The 20729-nt window shown below is 51.7% G+C and overlaps 2 protein-coding genes across 2 annotated transcripts in view; one reads left to right on the top strand and one right to left on the bottom strand.

Annotated features, from left to right (window-relative positions):
• Positions 1 to 18764, top strand: part of LOC120915923 (chloride channel protein ClC-Kb-like) — a 37734-nt gene extending 18970 nt beyond the window's left edge. Inside the window, exons 10-20 of the mRNA XM_040326766.1 lie at positions 444 to 545; positions 1360 to 1444; positions 2613 to 2786; positions 5438 to 5507; positions 5645 to 5755; positions 7466 to 7679; positions 8382 to 8515; positions 10260 to 10357; positions 10873 to 10956; positions 14194 to 14280; positions 16846 to 18764. Of these exons, the coding sequence (XP_040182700.1) occupies positions 444 to 545; positions 1360 to 1444; positions 2613 to 2786; positions 5438 to 5507; positions 5645 to 5755; positions 7466 to 7679; positions 8382 to 8515; positions 10260 to 10357; positions 10873 to 10956; positions 14194 to 14280; positions 16846 to 16884 (1198 nt within the window). The 3' untranslated portion in view covers positions 16885 to 18764. The remainder of the gene's footprint in view (positions 1 to 443; positions 546 to 1359; positions 1445 to 2612; positions 2787 to 5437; positions 5508 to 5644; positions 5756 to 7465; positions 7680 to 8381; positions 8516 to 10259; positions 10358 to 10872; positions 10957 to 14193; positions 14281 to 16845) is intronic.
• An 843-nt stretch (positions 18765 to 19607) lies between these two features.
• FAM131C (family with sequence similarity 131 member C) overlaps positions 19608 to 20729 on the bottom strand; it is a gene marked incomplete at its 5' end in the record, with an annotated part of 16770 nt that continues 15648 nt past the window's right edge. Inside the window, one exon of the mRNA XM_040326963.1 lies at positions 19608 to 20072. Coding sequence (XP_040182897.1) covers positions 19726 to 20072 — 347 coding nt within the window. The remainder of the gene's footprint in view (positions 20073 to 20729) is intronic.

The following is a 20729-nucleotide window of genomic DNA, read 5'->3' as shown; positions in this document are numbered from 1 at the left end:
GTAGTCGGAGTAGAGGGTATAGGACATGGGTTGGTAGTCGAAGTAGAGGGTACAGGACATGGGTTGGTAGTCGGAGTAGAGTGTAGCAGCAATGTTCCCCTAAGGGCGTCAGACGTTGCTGACGAAACACATTGGGCGGGACTTTCTGGGACAGGGTTAATATTAATATTTTTGGTTTGGAATTATACCAGCATTGTGGCAGAGATAGTAACGGTGACGTTTAACCTGCTTATATGTTACTTTCCCTGGTTATCCCCTCCCCCCATCAACATGATTATGATATTTGAAAGGAATCTCATTCCTTATTTTAGACCCAATGATGTCATCGAGTCCCTATGCTTCTCTATGCAATGCAGACAGATCATGTCTGATGGGCGGGGGGGGGGGGGGGGCGGCAGGGTGTACATAGCTTCCTGAAACCATCTCTTTTTTTTCATGTACAGGGTGATCTGCGGGACGGTGAGCTGCGCCTACCTCTTCTGCCAGCGCTGGCTCCTCGGCTACGTCAGGCGGAATCGTTTCAGCTCCTGGCTGCTGGCGTCAGAGTGAGTGCCGATTTTTATCTCCCAATCCTGGAGATCAGCCCCGCCCTGTGGGAAGGCAAGACGGGCAACAGCCTAGGGCAGCACAGTTTAAGGGGGCAGAGCCATGTCACGTCTGGCCATGTATTATCACTTTCCAGTCACATGTCCGTGCAGATCCTCATACATCTGCCTGGCAGGTCCATGCTTGTACTTGTAGTTCACCAGCATTTGGGGAGTGACAACGGCTCCTGTAGCTTTGACCAAAGTTGATGTTAGGATGTTGCCGCTCCCCCATCACAGGAGGGCGCCCTTTCTCCCCCCAGTTGCAGTGCTCTGATCTCGGCGTTTGAAAGCTCGCTCCTGTGATTGGCTAACAGCTGGGAGTGTCTTAGCAACGAGGCAGGAGGGGATGTTGCTGTTGTTCCTTCACTGGCCAATCATAAGCTGGGGGGGGGGCGGAGAGGTGACCTAGCTGTATTAGAGGAGGTCATGGGGTGGATATTAGACGTGTGCACTGCCGAAAAATTCCTTCGTTTTTTTTGCATTTACGGAAATGCGAAAATTCAGTAAATTTGTAATTCGAAATTTTGGAAATTCGGAAATTCGAAAAAAATTCGAAAAAATTTGGTAAAATTTGTTACAAAAACCCGAATTCGGAACGAAAGGAATTGGACTTGTCTCCTGGATATGGTGCCAGGCAGAGCCGTGTAAATCTCAGGTCTGAATAGATAAGAATATCGATCTTTTGGTTGGTAAATTGTTTCCCGGATGTCATTTCTGTTTATTGATCCATTTCCCTGGAGATTGAATGATACGTCTGAGCTTCTCTCCTCAGGAAACCCATGTACTCCGCCTTGGTGGCCGTACTGGTGTCCACCATCACATTCCCGGAGTTCGGTGGGCAGTTCCTGGCTTCCAGGGTGAGTTCGGAGAGTTCTTTGGGCAGTTCCTGGCCTCCCAGGGGAGTTCTTTGGGTAGTTCCTGGCCTCCCGGGGGAGTTTGGGGCGTTCTTTGGGTAGTTCCTGGCCTCCGGGGGGGGTTTGGGGAGTTCTTTGGGTAGTTTCTGGCCTCCCGGGGGGGGGGTTGGGGTGTTCTTTGGGTAGTTCCTGGCCTCCCGGGGGGGATCTTTGGGTAGTTCCTGGCCTCCCGGGGGAGATCTTTGGGTAGTTCCTTGCCTCCCGGGGGAGATCTTTGGGTAGTTCCTGGCCTCCCGGGGGAGATCTTTGGGTAGTTCCTGGCCTCCCGGGGGAGATCTTTGGGTAGTTCCTGGCCTCCCGGGGGAGATCTTTGGGTAGTTCCTGGCCTCCCGGGGGAGATCTTTGGGTAGTTCCTGGCCTCCCGGGGGAGATCTTTGGGTAGTTCCTGGCCTCCCGGGGGAGTTTGGGGCGTTCTTTGGGTAGTTCCTGGCCTCCCGGGGGAGTTCTTTGGGTAGTTCCTGGCCTCCCGGGGGAGATCTTTGGGTAGTTCCTGGCCTCCCGGGGGAGATCTTTGGGTAGTTCCTGGCCTCCCGGGGGAGATCTTTGGGTAGTTCCTGGCCTTCCGGGGGAGTTTGGGGCGTTCTTTGGGTAGTTCCTGGCCTCCCGGGGAAGTCCTTTGGGTAGTTCCTGGCCTCCCGGGGAAGTTCGGGGAGTTCTTTGGGCAGTTCCTGGCCTCCCGGGGGAGTTCTTTGGGCAGTTCCTGGCCTCCCGGGGGAGATCTTTGGGCAGTTCCTGGCCTCCCGGTGGAGTTCTTTGGGCAGTTCCTGGCCTCCCGGGGGAGATCTTTGGGTAGTTCCTGGCCTCCCAGGGGAGATCTTTGGGTAGTTCCTGGCCTCCCGAGGGAGATCTTTGGGTAGTTCCTGGTCTCCCAGGGGAGATCTTTGGGTAGTTCCTGGTCTCCCAGGGGAGATCTTTGGGTAGTTCCTGGTCTCCCGGGGGGAGTTCAGGGTTGGGCCGGGTCGGGTCTGTTGTAGACTCTTCCATAGACGAAGGACATACAATGGATGGATAGTCCACCAACGCTCTCCTGCCCCGCCTCCATTATGAGGCTGAGGGGTGTGATTGGGACATTTCTTGTTGATATGTTGAGCTTCTTCTTCTTGTCCTCCAGCTCACCATGAAGGAACTCCTCGTCTCGCTCTTTGACAATCGCACGTGGTGGACGCTTTCCCAGAATGCCTCGGTGGAGCAGCCCGCGGGGGTGGACCCCAACAACCTCTGGCTGGAGTGGGCGAACCCCCAATTCACCATCTTCGGGACACTGGCCTTCTTCATCGTCATGAAGGTAAAGGACACAAAAAGTAGGAGAATCTGCCGCAGTGTTCAACGCAATAAATTTAGGCGCAGCTCTCTGCCGAGAAATGAATTCCGGGACTTCACATCACAAGCAGCGCCCCCCGAGTTGCTGTGTGTCTGAACTCTGTATTTTCCCAGAACACTTCCACCATCAGAGGCGTAGTCCACATTCCGAAATGGGTTCCACCTTCAGGGGTGCAGTCCACATTCAGAAATGGGTTCTACCTTCAGGGGTGCAGTCCACATTTAGAAATGGGTTCCACCTTCAGGGGTACAGTCCACATTCAGAAATGGGTTCCACCTTCAGGGGTACAGTCCACATTCAGAAATGGGTTCCACCTTCAGGGGTGCAGTCCACATTCAGAAATGGGTTCCACCTTTAGGGGTACAGCCCACATTCATAAATAAGATCCACCTTTAGGGATGCAGTCCACATTCAGAAATGGGTTCCACCTTTAGGGGTACAGTCCACATTCAGAAATGGGTTCCACCTTCAGGGGTGCAGCCCACATTCAGAAATGGGTTCCACCTTCAGGGGTGCAGCCCACATTCAGAAATGGGTTCCACCTTTAGGGGTACAGTCCACATTCAGAAATGGGTTCCACCTTCAGGGGTGCAGTCCACATTCAGAAATAAGTTCCACCTTTAGGGGTGCAGTCCACATTCAGAAATGGGTTCCATCCTCAGGGGTGCAGTCCACATTCAGAAATGGGTTCCACCTTCAGGGGTGCAGTCCACATTCAGAAATAGGTTCCACCTTCAGGGGTGCAGTCCACATTTCGAAATGGGTTTCATCTTCAGGGGCGCAGTCCACATTCAGAAATAAGATCCACCTTTAGGGGTGCAGTCCACATTCAGAAATGGGTTCCACCTTTAGGGGTGCAGTCCACATTCAGAAATAAGATCCACCTTTAGGGGTGCAGTCCACATTCAGAAATGGGTTCCACCTTCAGGGGTGCAGTCCACATTCAGAAATAAGATCCACCTTTAGGGGCGCAGTCCACATTCAGAAATGGGTTCCATCTTTAGGGGCGCAGACCACATTCAGAAATGGGTTCCATCCTCAGGGGTACAGTCCACATTCAGAAATGGGTTCCACCTTCAGGGGTGCAGTCCACATTCAGAAATGGGTTCCATCTTCAGGGGTGCAGTCCACATTCAGAAATGGGTTCCACCTTCAGGGGTGCAGTCCACATTCAGAAATAAGATCCACCTTTAGGGGTGCAGTCCACATTCAGAAATTGGTTCCACCTTTAGGGGTGCAGTCCACATTCAGAAATGGGTTCCACCTTCAGGGGTGCAGTCCACATTCAGAAATAGGTTCCACCTTCAGGGGTGCAGTCCACATTCCGAAATGGGTTTCATCTTCAGGGGCGCAGTCCACATTCAGTAATGGGTTCCACCTTCAGGGGTGCAGTCCACATTCATCAATGGGTTCCATCTTCAGGGGTGCAGTCCACATTCAGAAATGGGTTCCACCTTTAGGGGCGCAGTCCAGGTTAAGAAATGGGTTCCACCTTCAGGGGTGCAGTCCACATTCATCAATGGGTTCCATCTTCAGGGGTGCAGTCCACATTCAGAAATGGGTTCCACCTTTAGGGGCGCAGTCCAGGTTAAGAAATGGGTTCCACCTTCAGGGGTACAGTCCACATTCATCAATGGGTTCCATCTTCAGGGGTGCAGTCCACATTCAGAAATGGGTTCCACCTTTAGGGGTGCAGTCCAGGTTAAGAAATGGGTTCCACCTTTAGGGGTGCAGTCCACGTTCAGCAATAGGTTCCACCTTTAGGGGTGCAGTCCACGTTCAGCAATAGGTTCCACCTTTAGGGGTGCAGTCCACATTCCGAAATGGGTTCCACCTTTAGGGGCGCAGTCCACATTCAGAAATGGGTTCCACCTTTAGGGGTGCAGTCCACATTCAGAAATGGGTTCCACCTTTGGGGGTGCAGCCCACATTCAGAAATGGGTTCCACCTTCAGGGGTGCAGTCCACATTCAGAAATGGGTTCCACCTTCAGGGGTACAGTCCACATTCAGAAATGGGTTCCACCTTCAGGGGCGCAGTCCACATTCAGAAATGGGTTCCACCTTTAGGGGTGCAGTCCACATTCAGAAATGGGTTCCACCTTTGGGGGTGCAGCCCACATTCAGAAATGGGTTCCACCTTCAGGGGTGCAGTCCACATTCAGAAATGGGTTCCACCTTCAGGGGTACAGCCCACATTCAGAAATGGGTTCCATCCTCAGGGGCGCGGTTCACGTGGATTCGGGGGCGTGGTCTGTGTGTGACGTGGAACCATCTGATACAGTTTGGTTCATTTTTGGGGTCACTTTATCAGATTTCATGAAGAGATAATAACGGGAATGTTATAATGTGACTTTCCCCCGACATTCTCTAGCGGGGAATCTCACACCCGGAGGATTGACCTGCGGGGAATGTTCGGTGAATGTCACCCTCATGAATTGTATAATGATTGAACAATAACGAGATCCCGGAGATGCGTCCAATGAGGAGTCGGCTCTCCAGGACTGACCTCCTATGTGACCAGAGGGGATATACAGTAGAGACTCCACCCTATGACATCATCATATTACATCACAATCCTCGACCATCCTCATTTTTTTTCTATTCTCTCTTGCAGTTTTGGATGTTTATATTGGCCACCACGCTGCCCATGCCCGCCGGGTACTTCATGCCGGTCTTCATATATGGTGAGCCGTCTATCCGAACCGTTTTCTGCGCCGCTCCGTGTTTGGCGTCCTGAGCGGGAAGTCACAACGATCCCCAATCAGAGGGCATATTGCTTTCATTCGATCAGATACCGACCTTCCTATCTTATCGTCCGCAGGGGCCGCTATCGGGCGCTTCGTGGGAGAAATCATAGCGTACATCTTCCCAGGAGGCATCACGTCAGACGGAGTGACCAATCCCATCATCCCCGGGGGATACGCACTGGCGGGTGAGACGATCGACGGCGGCTGCTGAGTGGGAGGTTGCTGCAGAAATGACAGTCACATGGCTGACAGGAAGTGACATCATCACCATGTAGTGCCACTAGAGGGAGCAATTCTTTATACAAGCATTAAACACTGCCACCTGATGGCAGAACTAATAATTACAGTATAATACATGAGAATGGTTGCTGCGCCTGTGTCGGTATAAACAGCACGCTAACAACACTGATTAATATAATGTCTCCTTAGAGAAGGTGAAGGGCAGCAGTTCTGCACAAGACCCTTGGCACAGTGGGTAGTATTGCCTACTGGACACTTGGCACAGTGGGTAGTATGGCCTAGAGGGCACTTGGCACAGTGGGTAGTATGGTCTACAGGGCACTTGGCACAGTGGGTAGGAATTGTTATAGGAGCCTTAGCACAGTGGTTAGTATTGGATATATCACCCCTGGTATGGTAGGTAGTAATGTATATGGCACCCTTGGCACAGTGGATAGTAATGCTTGTAGAACCCTTGACACAGTGGATAGTAGTGTTTATAGGACCCTTGGCACAGTGGGTAGTAATGTTTATAGGACCCTTGGCATAGTGGGTAGTAATGCTTGTAGGACCCTTGGCACAGTAGATAGTAGTGTTTATAGGACCCTTGGCACAGTGGGTAGTAATGTTTATAGGACCCTTGGCACAGTGGGTAGTAATGTTTATAGGACCCTTGGCACAGTGGGTAGTAATGTTTATAGGACCCTTGGCACAGTGGGTAGTAATGTTTATAGGACCCTTGGCACAGTGGGTAGTAATGTTTATAGGACCCTTGGCACAGTGGGTAGTAATGTTTATAGGACCCTTGGCACAGTGGATAGTAATGCTTAGAGGACCCTTGGCACAGTGGGTAGTAATGTTTATAGGACCCTTGGCACAGTGGGTAGTAATGTTTATAGGACCCTTGGCACAGTGGATAGTAATGCTTAGAGGACCCTTGGCACAGTGGGTAGTAATGTTTATGGGACCATTGGCACAGTGGGTAGTAACGCTTGTAGGACCCTTGGCACAGTGGATAGTAATGCTTGTAGAACCCTTGTCACAGTGGGTAGTAATGCTTAGAGGACCCTTGGCACAGTAGGTAGTAATGCTTGTAGGACCCTTGGCACAGTGGGTAGTAATGCTTGCAGGACTGTTGGCACAGAGGGTAGTAATGTTTATGTGACCCTTGGCATAGTGGGTAGTAATGTTTATGTGACCCTTGGCACAGTGGGTAGTAATGTTTATAGGACCCTTGGCACAGAGGGTAGTAATGCTTGTAGGACCCTAGGCACAGAGGGTAGTAATGCTTGTAGGACCCTAGGCACAGAGGGTAGTAATGCTTGTAGGACCCTAGGCACAGTGGGTAGTAATGTTTATGTGACCCTTGGCACAGTGGGTAGTAATGTTTATAGGACCCTTGGCACAGAGGGTAGTAATGTTTATAGGACCCTTGGCACAGAGGGTAGTAATGCTTGTAGGACCCTAGGCACAGAGGGTAGTAATGCTTGTAGGACCCTAGGCACAGAGGGTAGTAATGCTTGTAGGACCCTAGGCACAGTGGGTAGTAATGTTTATGTGACCCTTGGCACAGAGGGTAGTAATGTTTATAGGACCCTTGGCACAGTGGGTAGTAATGTTGATAACAATTTCTGCACAATTCCTTTAAGTGACTTTTCGCTGGTCTGTATTTTCAGGGGCGGCGGCTTACTCCGGAGCGGTGACGCACAGCCTCTCCACGGCGTTGCTTGCGTTCGAAGCCACCGGTCAGATAGCGCACATCCTCCCGGTGATCCTCTCCGTTCTGGTGGCCAACGCCATCGCCCAGAAATTCCAGCCGTCCTTCTACGATGGAACCATCATTGTGAAGAAACTTCCGTACCTCCCCCGGATCCGCAGTCGCCAGATCCAGTGAGTGAACGCCGTCTACGGCATACCGAGGGGGGGTCGGGTTTATTCAGTAACAGGTAGAAACCACTCAGACCCCGCCTTTTTCTAGGCGGGGTCCCCCCATCATGTCCACTTTACAGGTTTATCCTGCTCAGACCCCGCCTTTTACTAGGTGGAGACCACCCATTAAGTCCACTTTACAGGTTCATACCGCTCAGACCCCGCCTTTTACTAGGCGGGGACCACCCATCATGTCCACTTTACAAGTTGCCCCCAGCCCCCCACCTCTAAATATGCTTACTTACAGCCCTGATCCCTGCAAATAATGCCCTTCTGAGTTGCTCCACATAGGCAGTGACCCAAGAAAGGATTGATGCTGGGATCCCGGGACATTGCCCGGGACAGAGCATTGACGGGACACAAGGCCACGGTGGGTGACAGTTGGCATCTATGATAATGAAGTGTGCCGACCCAACGAGAAGAAACCATTATATATATATTATAGTTCTCACCATGAAATGTCACCTTTGGGGGGAGTGACCCCTTTAAACATCCCTCATGTTCTAGAGAACTCTCCCATTCACTGTACACATTTCTATAAGAGGGGGGATTATGTCACAGCTGGGGGGTTCATATCTCGTGGTTGGGTTGCTTTGATTGAACCTCTCATCCGGGGACCCATTGGCTCCCCTCCCTTACTCCGATGTCTGTGACCCCCCCCAGCTCCTACAAGGTGAACACCCAGGAGTTCATGAAGACGGATCTCGAGGTGTTGGCGAAGGACGCCAGCTTCGAAGATGTCCTCCGGGTCGTAACATCTTCTGAATACTTGGAGTATCCCGTGGTAGACAACGCAGGTAAGTGTACAGGTGGGTGGCACAGCAAGTGAGAGATCTGGGGGTTCAGATGTTGTGTATTAGCTCCATGTTGGTATACAGACGTACTGAGGGGGGGGGGGTGGAGGACCAACGTAAGGTGGATGGCGGACTCTTGGACAATATGGGATATGTGGTCCTTCCACCTCCTCTCCTTATTCCTGACATTGGGGTGCCATTTGGGTGGCACAATAAGTGAGGGATTTGGGGCTTCGGATATCGTACATTTGTCAGGGGGGGTTGTATAAGCTCCATGTTGGTATACAGATATACTGGGGGGGGGGGTGGAGGACCAATGTAGGGTGGATGGTGGACTCTTGGACAACATGGAATATGTGCTCCCCATCACCTTATTCCTGCCATTGGGATGCCATGTGGGTGGCACAATAAGTAAGGGATTCAGATATCATGCATTTGTTGGGGGGGGGGGGATTAGAAGATCCATGTTGGTTTACCGATATACTGGGGGGTGGAGAACCAATGTAGGGTATATGGTTGACTCTTGAACAGCATGGGATACGTGCTCCCCCCTCCCCTTATTCCTGACATTGGGGTGCCATTTGGGTGGCACAATAAGTAAGGGATTCAGATATCATGCATTTGTTGGGGGGGTTTGATATACTGGGGGGGGGGGGGGGGGTAGAAGACCAGGGTGGATGGTGGACTCTTGGACAACATTATGTGGTCCCTCCACCTCCTCCCCTTAATCCTGGCATTGGGGTGCCATGTTGGTGGCATAATAAGTAAGGGATTCAGATATCATGCATCTGTTGGGGGGGGGGGGGGGGGATATGTTGGTATACCGATATACTGGTGGGGTGGAGGACCAATGTAAGGTGGATGGGGGACTCTTGGACAACATGGAATATGTGGTCCTTCCACCTCCCCGTTGGGGTGCCATTTGGGTGGCACAATAAGTGAGGGATTTGGGGGTTTGGATATTGTACATTTGTCGGGGGGGGGGGGGGTATAAGCTCCATGTTGGTATATGGATATACTGGTGGGGTGAAGGACCACTGCAGAGTGGATGGTGGACTCTTGAACAGCATGGGATACGTGCTCCCCATCACCTTATTCCTGGCATTGGGGTGCCATGTTGGTGGCACAATAAGTAAGGGATTCTGATATCATGCATCTGTTGGGGGGGGGGTATATGTTGGTATACCTATATACTGGTGGGGTGGAGGACCAATGTAAGGTGGATGGTGGACTCTTGGACAACATGGAATATGTGGTCCTTCTACCTCCTCCCCTTATTCCTGGCATTGGGGTGCCATTTGGGTGGCACAATAAGTGAGGGATTTGGGGGTTTGGATATCGTACATTTGTCGGGGGGGGGGGGTATAAGCTCCATGTTGGTATATGGATATACTGGGGGGTGGGGTAGAGGACCACTGCAGAGTGGATGGTGGACTCTTGAACAGCATGGGATACGTGCTCCCCCTCCCCTTATTCCTGGCATTGGGGTGCCAATTGGGTGGCACAATAAGTGAGGGATTTGGGGCTTTGGGTTTCGTACATTTGTCGGGGGGGGGGGTATAAACTCCATGTTGGTATATGGATATACTGGGGGGGGGGTGGAGGACCAGTCACTAGGGGAAGCAGACTTGGTTGGCTGCACCGATGGACAAGCTCTGGCATTGGCCCCGCCCCCTCCCTCACCCCAACGATCCTATCAGGAAGACTCTGTAGAGATCCTTTAGCATTACTTGTGATCTCCCCGCAGAGTCCCGGATCCTGGCAGGAACCGTGAGGCGCTCTCAGCTGATCCGATTCCTGGAGTCGCCCGAGTCCCAGCAGGAGCCCCCCACCCCCGATCACAAGGTGAGTGACCATCCCTCCAACCTGCTGCCAAATCGCCAATGTGTTTTTTCCCTTCCCCCCCCCCCCCCCCCCCCCCCCGTTAAGAAAATTGGCGCAAACTTCAACCGGCGTCCAATAAAATAACAGAAATGATCGCCTTCCACCCGCAGCGTCCAGGAGACGGGGGCACTGCCGAAAAATTCCCTCGTTTTTGTTTCATTCACTTTTTATTAAAAAAAAAAAAACGTTTTTGGAGCGCCGATCGCAAATTCGTAAATTTGAAAATCCGACAATGATCTTCATCTCCCCGCGTCAGCCAGCGGGCGGAAGGGAGCGCCGTTCCGGCTTTGGGCTGAGCTCCCTCTTCTCCCCTGCAGCTGCCGCTGGCTGACACCTGAGAGATCTATAGATCACGAGAAGATATCATTTTGTTCTTGCAGATTTGTATAAGAATGAACTGTAAATGTTATGGGATGTATTGCGCCCCCTGGGGGCTCTCCTGACACCCGCTCCTCATCCTGTCCCCTTTTTTTCAGGTCTCAAGCGGCAGCACGTTGGGGGAGGGGTGCACCATTGATCCCGTCACTTTCCAGCTCTCCGCCTGGACTTCCCTGCATGAGGTAAGAGAGCCGCTGTGTCCAGCATGCTGGAAATCTCTTCTGTGTCCTGCATGCTGGAAATCTCTTCTGTGTCCTGGAAATCTCTTCTGTGTCCAGGAAATCTCTTCTGTGTCCAGCATGCTGGAAATCTCTTCTGTGTCCAGGAAATCTCTTCTGTGTCCAGCATGCTGGAAATCTCTTCTGTATGGAAATCTCTTCTGTGCCCAGCATGCTGGAAATCTCTTCTGTGTCCTGGAAATCTCTTCTGTGCCCAGCATGCTGGAAATCTCTTCTGTGTCCTGGAAATCTCTTCTGTGCCCAGCATGCTGGAAATCTCTTCTATGTCCAGCATGCTGGAAATCTCTTCTGTGCCCAGCATGCTGGAAATCTCTTCTGTGTCCAGCCTGCTGGAAATCTCTTCTGTGCCCAGCATGCTGGAAATCTCTTCTGTGTCCAGCATGCTGGAAATCTCTTCTGTGCCCAGCATGCTGGAAATCTCTTCTGTATGGAAATCTCTTCTGTGCCCAGCATGCTGGAAATCTCTTCTGTGTCCAGCATGCTGGAAATCTCTTCTGTGTCCAGCATGCTGGAAATCTCTTCTGTATGGAAATCTCTTCTGTGCCCAGCATGCTGGAAATCTCTTCTGTGTCCAGCATGCTGGAAATCTCTTCTGTATCCTGGGAATCTCTTCTGTATCCTGGAAATCTCTTCTGTGTCCAGCATGCTGGAAATCTCTTCTGTGTACAGCATGCTGGGAATCTCTTCTGTATCCTGGAAATCTCTTCTGTGTCCAGCATGCTGGAAATCTCTTCTGTGTCCAGCATGCTGGAAATCTCTTCTGTGTCCAGCATGCTGGAAATCTCTTCTGTGTCCAGCATGCTGGAAATCTCTTCTGTGTCCAGCATGCTGGAAATCTCTTCTGTGTCCAGCATGCTGGAAATCTCTTCTGTGTCCAGCATGCTGGAAATCTCTTCTGTGTCCTGCATGCTGGAAATCTCTTCTGTGTCCTGCATGCTGGAAATCTCTTCTGTGTCCTGCATGCTGGAAATCTCTTCTGTGTCCAGCATGCTGGAAATCTCTTCTGTGTCCCGGAAATCTCTTCTGTGTCCTGGAAATCTCTTCTGTGTCCAGCATGCTGGAAATCTCTTCTGTGTCCAGCATGCTGGAAATCTCTTCTGTGCCCAGCATGCTGGAAATCTCTTCTGTGTCCAGCATGCTGGAAATCTCTTCTGTATCCAGCATGCTGGAAATCTCTTCTGTGCCCAGCATGCTGGAAATCTCTTCTGTGTCCAGCATGCTGGAAATCTCTTCTGTGTCCTGCATGCTGGAAATCTCTTCTGTGCCCAGCATGCTGGAAATCTCTTCTGTATGGAAATCTCTTCTGTGTCCAGCATGCTGGAAATCTCTTCTGTGTCCAGCATGCTGGAAATCTCTTCTGTGTCCTGGAAATCTCTTCTGTGCCCAGCATGCTGGAAATCTCTTCTGTGTCCTGGAAATCTCTTCTGTGTCCAGCATGCTGGAAATCTCTTCTGTGTCCTGGAAATCTCTTCTGTATCCAGCATGCTGGAAATCTCTTCTGTGCCCAGCATGCTGGAAATCTCTTCTGTATGGAAATCTCTTCTGTGTCCAGCATGCTGGGAATCTCTTCTGTGTCCAGCATGCTGGAAATCTCTTCTGTATGGAAATCTCTTCTGTATGGAAATCTCTTCTGTGTCCAGCCTGCTGGAAATCTCTTCTGTGTCCAGCATGCTGGAAATCTCTTCTGTATGGAAATCTCTTCTGTGTCCAGCCTGCTGGGAATCTCTTCTGTGTCCAGCATGCTGGAAATCTCTTCTGTGTCCCGGAAATCTCTTCTGTGTCCTGGAAATCTCTTCTGTGTCCCGCATGCTGGAAATCTCTTCTGTATGGAAATCTCTTCTGTGTCCAGCATGCTGGAAATCTCTTCTGTGCCCAGCATGCTGGAAATCTCTTCTGTATGGAAATCTCTTCTGTGTCCAGCATGCTGGAAATCTCTTCTGTGCCCAGCATGCTGGAAATCTCTTCTGTGCCCAGCATGCTGGAAATCTCTTCTGTGTCCAGCATGCTGGAAATCTCTTCTGTGCCCAGCATGCTGGAAATCTCTTCTGTATGGAAATCTCTTCTGTATCCAGCCTGCTGGGAATCTCTTCTGTGTCCAGCATGCTGGAAATCTCTTCTGTATGGAAATCTCTTCTGTATCCAGCCTGCTGGGAATCTCTTCTGTATGGAAATCTCTTCTGTATCCAGCCTGCTGGGAATCTCTTCTGTGTCCAGCCTGCTGGGAATCTCTTCTGTGTCCTGCATGCTGGAAATCTCTTCTGTATGGAAATCTCTTCTGTATCCCGCATGCTGGAGATCTCTTCTGTGTCCTGGAAATCTCTTCTGTGCCCAGCATGCTGGAAATCTCTTCTGTATCCTGGAAATCTCTTCTGTGCCCAGCATGCTGGAAATCTCTTCTGTATGGAAATCTCTTCTGTATCCAGCCTGCTGGGAATCTCTTCTGTGTCCAGCCTGCTGGGAATCTCTTCTGTGTCCAGCCTGCTGGGAATCTCTTCTGTATCCAGCATGCTGGAAATCTCTTCTGTATGGAAATCTCTTCTGTGCCCAGCCTGCTGGAAATCTCTTCTGTATCCAGCATGCTGGAAATCTCTTCTGTATGGAAATCTCTTCTGTGTCCAGCATGCTGGGAATCTCTTCTGTATCCAGCATGCTGGAAATCTCTTCTGTATGGAAATCTCTTCTGTATCCAGCATGCTGGAAATCTCTTCTGTATGGAAATCTCTTCTGTGTCCAGCATGCTGGAAATCTCTTCTGTATGGAAATCTCTTCTGTGTCCAGCCTGCTGGGAATCTCTTCTGTGTCCAGCCTGCTGGGAATCTCTTCTGTGTCCAGCCTGCTGGGAATCTCTTCTGTGTCCAGCATGCTGGGAATCTCTTCTGTATCCAGCATGCTGGAAATCTCTTCTGTGTCCAGCCTGCTGGGAATCTCTTCTGTGTCCAGCATGCTGGGAATCTCTTCTGTATCCAGCATGCTGGAAATCTCTTCTGTGTCCAGCCTGCTGGGAATCTCTTCTGTGTCCAGCATGCTGGGAATCTCTTCTGTATCCAGCATGCTGGAAATCTCTTCTGTGTCCAGCATGCTGGAAATCTCTTCTGTATCCTGGAAATCTCTTCTGTGCCCAGCATGCTGGAAATCTCTTCTGTGTCCAGCCTGTAATATGTCTTCCCCCCCCCCCCGCAGGCCCATCACCTCTTCGAGCTGCTCAGCCTCCAGCATGCATTTGTCACCGAATACGGAAAGGTTGTCGGCTGTGTCACCCGGAAGGAGGTAGGTCACCCCAACTTTCCCCAATCTTCGTCATTAGTTGGTGGTTGTAATAAGTTAGTTCTGTAGATTCCCAGCGGGCCGGGGTCCCCGGGGTTCAGTTCCCAGCAAAGACGCTCTGTGCGTGGAGGGGGGAGGGCCGCTGGCTGTGACTCCGCCTACATTATAAAGGGGGGTTGTAGAAGAGCCGCTGGCTGTGACTCCGCCTACATTATAAAGGGGGGTTGTAGAAGAGCCGCTGGCTGTGACTCCGCCTACATTTTAATGGGGGGTTGTAGGAGGGCCACTGGCTGTGACTCCGCCTACATTATAATGGGGGGGTTGTAGGAGAGCCGCTGGCTGTGACTCCGCCTACATTATAATGGGGGGGGGGTTGAAGGAGGGCCTCTGGCTGTGACTCCGCCTACATTATAATGGGGGGGTTGTAGGAGGACCGCTGGCTGTGACTCCGCCTACATTATAATGGGGGGGGTTCTAGGAGGGCCACTGGCTGTGACTCCGCCTACATTATAATGGGAGGGGTTGTAGGAGGGCCGCTGGCTGTGACTCCGCCTACATTATAATGGGAGGGGTTGTAGAAGGGCCGCTGGCTGTGACTCCGCCTACATTATAATGGGGAGGGGGTTGTAGAAGAGCCGCTGGCTGTGACTCCGCCTACATTATAATGAGGGGGTTGTCGGAGAGCCGCTGGCTGTGACTCCGCCTACATTATAATGGGGGGGTTGTAGGAGGGCCACTGGCTGTGACTCCGCCTACATTATAATGGAGGGTTGTAGGAGGGCCGCTGGCTGTGACTCCGCCTACATTATAATGGGGGGGTTGTAGGAGGGCCACTGGCTGTGACTCCGCCTACATTATAATGGGGGGGTTGTAGGAGGGCCACTGGCTGTGACTCCGCCTACATTATAATGGGGGGGTTGTAGGAGAGCCGCTGGCTGTGACTCCGCCTACATTATAATGGGGGGGGGTTGTAGGAGGGCCGCTGGCTGTGACTCCGCCTACATTATAATGGGGGGTTGTAGGAGAGCCGCTGGCTGTGACTCCGCCTACATTATAATGGGGGGGTTGTAGGAAGGCCGCTGGCTGTGACTCCGCCTACATTATAATGGGGGGGGGGGTTGTAGGAGGGCCACTGGCTGTGACTCCGCCTACATTATAATGGGGGGGTTGTAGGAGAGCCGCTGGCTGTGACTCCGCCTACATTATAATGGGGGGTTTGTGGGAGGGCCACTGGCTGTGACTCCACCTACATTATAATGGGAGGGGTTGTAGAAGGGCCGCTGGCTGTGACTCCGCCTACATTATAATGAGGGGGTTGTCGGAGAGCCGCTGGCTGTGACTCCGCCTACATTATAATGGGGGGGTTGTAGGAAGGCCGCTGGCTGTGACTCCGCCTACATTATAATGGGAGGGGTTGTAGGAGGGCCACTGGCTGTGACTCCGCCTACATTATAATGGAGGGTTGTAGGAGGGCCGCTGGCTGTGACTCTGCCTACATTATAATGGAGGGGGTTGTAGGAGGGCCGCTGGCTGTGACTCCGCCTACATTATAATGAGGGGGTTGTCGGAGAGCCGCTGGCTGTGACTCCGCCTACATTATAATGGGAGGGGTTGTAGGAGGGCCACTGGCTGTGACTCCGCCTACATTATAATGGAGGGTTGTAGGAGGGCCGCTGGCTGTGACTCTGCCTACATTATAATGGGGGGGTTGTAGGAGGGCCACTGGCTGTGACTCTGCCTACATTATAATGGGGGGGTTGTAGGAGGGCCACTGGCTGTGACTCTGCCTACATTATAATGGGGGGTTTGTGGGAGGGCCACTGGCTGTGACTCCGCCTACATTATAATGGAAGGGGTTGTAGGAGAGCCGCTGGCTGTGACTCCGCCTACATTATAATGGGGGGGGGGTTGTAGGAGGGCCGCTGGCTGTGACTCCGCCTACATTATAATGGAGGGGGGAGGTTGTAGGAGGGCCGCTGGCTGTGACTCCGCCTACATTATAATGGGGGGGGGTTGTAGAAGAGCCGCTGGCTGTGACTCCACCTACATTATAATGGGGGGGGGTTGTAGGAGGGCCGCTGGCTGTGACTCCGCCTACATTATAATGGGGGGTTGTAGGAGAGCCACTGGCTGTGACTCCACCTACATTATAATGGGGGGGGGTTGTAGGAGGGCCGCTGGCTGTGACTCCGCCTACATTATAATGGGGGGTTGTAGGAGAGCCGCTGGCTGTGACTCCGCCTACATTATAATGGGGGGGGGTTGTAGGAGGGCCACTGGCTGTGACTCCGCCTACATTATAATGGGGGGTTGTAGGAGAGCCACTGGCTGTGACTCCACCTACATTATAATGGGGGGGGGGTTGTAGGAGGGCCGCTGGCTGTGACTCCGCCTACATTATAATGGGGGGTTGTAGGAGAGCCGCTGGCTGTGACTCCACCTACATTATAATGGGGGGGGGTTGTAGGAGGGCCGCTGGCTGTGACTCCGCCTACATTATAATGGGGGGTTGTAGGAGGGCCGCTGGCTGTGACTCCGCCTACATTATAATGTGATTTGCCGTTTCAGATGGGAAAAGCCATCGAAGATCTCGCCAACCCCAAATAATTCCGCCATCTTGCTCAGCGCCACCCGGAGGAGGACTTTGTGTCAAATCATCAAATATCATTCGTAACAATATCCATACATTTCTAAATCCAGGGAAATAATTCTTCTGCGTCAGCCGACGCCCAGGAGGTGCCGCTCTTCATATGGCGGGTGGGGGTGTGTAGGGGGGCGGGGTTCTGTTTGTCCAGCGTTCTATAGCAAGGAACATCCACAATAATAATTAGTGAGTGCTGTAAATTGCCTCCAGCATTGCTCCTGTCTCTTCTTGCTGGAGGCGGCCATTTTGTCGAAGCCCAGAGTCCCCTGAGAAGAAGTTAAAACTGAAAAACTAAACCCTCCTATCCTTTTTCAGCCATGGAAGCGGCCATCTTTGCTTCTGTTTGCATGTGCAGCACCATGGCAACTGCAGGGCAGGGTTGAAAACACAAGCAAATGTGACAGTTAGCAAACCCAGCATGCTGGGAATGTAACTGTTTTTTTTTTAAACCATTGAATGGACGGGTTTAGTTCCGCTTTAATTTTCAGGCTGGCAGCAGATCGGCCGCTATAAACTCGGCACTGTCCCGAAAAAAGAGAGAAACTGAGCATGTGCAGAGAGAGAGAGACAGCGTATTCGTCAATTTTAAACAGTATAGGCACTTATTTTAATTGTTTTTACATAGGTTCCGGTAAGAGGGCTTTTAATTTGAGGCGACGGCCCACTTGGGCGTCACCAGCATTGGATCACGCGATATTTTTTATCATCACATTGGAGGATTTGATTTTTAGAAACAATTAGAACCGATATATAGAACGTTATTTTGTTTTGTTTTTTTAATATCTATTTGTAATGTTAATGTTGCACTCTTAGGAATTTTTAAGTGTCACTATAAATGCGCCAATTTATACCGAAGCGTCTCAAAAAAGTTCATTTATTTCAGTAATTCAATTCAAAAGTGAAATTCCTATATTTTAGGCCACGAGTCTACCATAGAGCGCGACACCGAGACACCACCATAGAGCGCGACACCGCAACTCTACCATAGAGCGCGACACTACCATAGAGCACGACTCTACCATAATGCGCGACACTATCATAGAGCACGAGACCGCGACTCTACCATAGAGCACGACTCTACAATAGAGCGCGACTCTACCATAGAGCGCGACACCGCAACTCTACCATAGAGCGCGACACCGCAACTCTACCATAGAGCGCGACACCGCAACTCTACCATAGAGCGCGACACCGCAACTCTACCATAGAGCGCGACACCGCAACTCTACCATAGAGCGCGACACCGCAACTCTACCATAGAGCGTGACACCGCAACTCTATTATAGAGCGCGACACCGCAACTCTACCATAGAGCGCGACACCGAAACTCTACCATAGAGCGCGACACTACCATAGAGCGCGACACCGCGACTCTACCATAGAGCGCGACACCGCGACTCTACCATAATGCGCGACACTACCATAGAGCACGAGACCGCGACTCTACCATAGAGCACGAGACCGCGACTCTACCATAGAGCGCGACTGTACCATAGAGCGCAACTCTACCATAGAGCGCGACACCGCGACTCTACCATAATGCTCAGCACCACGACTCTACCATAGAGCGCAACACTACCAAAATGCGCGACACCGCGACTCTATTATAGAGCGCGACTCTACCATAGAGCGTGACACCGCGACTCTACCATAGAGCGCGACACCACGACTCTACCATAGAGCGCGACATTACTATTACTGAAATAAATTCTCTTTTTCTGATGAGATTCGCATTTTTTTGGAGACGCCCCCGTCTGTGGAATGATCTGTGTGATGTTCCCTCTGATCTCTGTACGGATCTGTTTTCTATATTTATACAATTTAATAAAAATAAATCTGTTTTGTTGGTCTTCTCAGTTTATTCAGCGGTCAGCAGAGCCTCCAGCACATGTACTTTCACTGGGAGCCTGCTGGCACCTCTCTATAAAAATTCTGACTTCCATTGTTGGTGTAGCCGAGAAATTTTCATTTTTTTTTGGTGTCTCAGCACCCCCCCCTTCATCATTTCTATTTAAAATGCCCCCCCCCCCGGATTTTTGTAATAAAAGGCGCATTTTCCTGCCCATTACCGGCAATTGACGGAACGAAGTGCAGTGAATGGCACCCCCGTGTGGCGGAGACAGGAAAGACGCTACAAACACTGGTGATTGATCGGTATATTTGCACACAGTCGATGGGACACAGAAATGCCAATCACTGGAATCAATACAGCGACATGACCTCACAGAACGCCAGCGCCAACAGACGGACATGAAACCACAAGGTTTACGGGCCGACCCCGCCCCCCACAATGCCATTTCAGTTATATGTGGAGCCGCCTCATTAAATCGACGAGGCCTGGTCTCAGCCCACCCCCCCTCCCCCTGGGAGCCATTACTAAGCACAGAAGTCTCACTCCCTCTGCTGCACTTATTTCCTTGTGTAAAGGCCGTAGAAGGCTGGAAATCAGAGAAGCCAACTGCAAACATCCACATAAACCTGAAATGTCAGCGATGGGCGGAACGGCCATTGAAGTAAAGTAAGGCTTTGGGGGCGGAGCCTTCTTCAGCAGAGGAAGGCCCAGGCCCTCCTAAGTGACAGACATATTGCTGATGTGTGGGGGGCCCCCCAGTCCAGCCCCCTGGTCCCAGAATAGTCCACAGCAGCCTCCCCCATCCAGGAACACAGAGATTGGTAGGCTTCCAAGGAAAGGCCGGAGTCTGAGTAGTCCCTCCCCCGAGGAGCACCTGAAAAAACCCGCCAGCAAAAAGGGGCTCATTAGTCGGTCACACAATGGCCACCTTCCAGCGGGTTTGGCGTTCCGCTCAGTTGTAGAAGACCTCGTCCTCCGACAGAGAGCTGCTGTCCACGTAGTGGAGCGACTGGTTGAGCCGGGGTTTGCAGGTTTCAGGGGGGGCCTCCCCCTCCCCCGTCGCCGGTGCTTTGGAGTTGTCCGAGCTGCTGCTCCTACCGCCGTTCACCGGGGGGCACTGGAAGGCAGAGGGGGGCTCCGACGCGCCCCATCTCTCCATGGGCAGCAGCTGCTGGGAAGCGGCGGCCAAGGACACGGCGGAGGAAAAGGAGAGGCCGGGCAGGCTGCCCCCCAAGTCCGAGCCGCAGGCCCCGTGGGTGTAGCTCAGCAGTCGGCTCTGCAGGTAGAAGCTCTCCAGATCTGCAGGGGAAAGAGGGGAAAATTAAGAATAAAAAGAAGGGAAAAAAAGAGAGGGGGAGAGAGAGAGAGAGGGGGAGAGAGAGAGGGGGGGAGAGAGAGAGAGAGAGAGGGGGGGGAGAGAGAGGGGGGAGAGAGAGAGAGACAGACACAGACAGAGAGAGAGACAGACAGACACACAGACAGAGAGACAGACAGACACACAGACAGAGAGACAGACACAGAGAGAGAGACAGAGAGAGAGAGAGAGAAAGAAAGAAAGAAAGAAAGAGAGAGAGAGAGAGGGAAAGAGAGAGAGAGAGGGAAAGAGAGAGAGAGAGAGAGAGAGGGAAAGAGAGAGAGAGAGAGGGAAAGAGAGAGAGAGAGTGTGAGTGAGTGGGGGAAAGGAGAGAGAGAGAGAGAGGGAAAGAGAGAGAGAGAGGGAAAGAGAGAGAAGAGGGAAAGAGAGAGAGAGAGAGAGAGAGAGAGAGGGAAAGAGAGAGAGGGAAAGAGAGTGAGACACACACACACAAAGAAAGAAAGAGAGAGAGGGAAAGAAAGAGAGAGAGGGAAAGAGAGACAGAGAGAGGGAAAGAGAGTGAGAGGGAAAGAGAGAGGGAAAGAAAGACAGAGAGAAGGAAAGAGAGAGACAAAGAGAGAGAGAGAGAGAGAGAGAAAGAG

This window comes from Rana temporaria, chromosome 10 (genome assembly GCF_905171775.1).
Source record: "Rana temporaria chromosome 10, aRanTem1.1, whole genome shotgun sequence".
Lineage (NCBI taxonomy): Eukaryota > Metazoa > Chordata > Amphibia > Anura > Ranidae > Rana > Rana temporaria.
The sequence above is the reverse complement of the archived record's forward strand: the minus strand, read 5'-3'. Positions and strand labels throughout refer to the sequence as shown.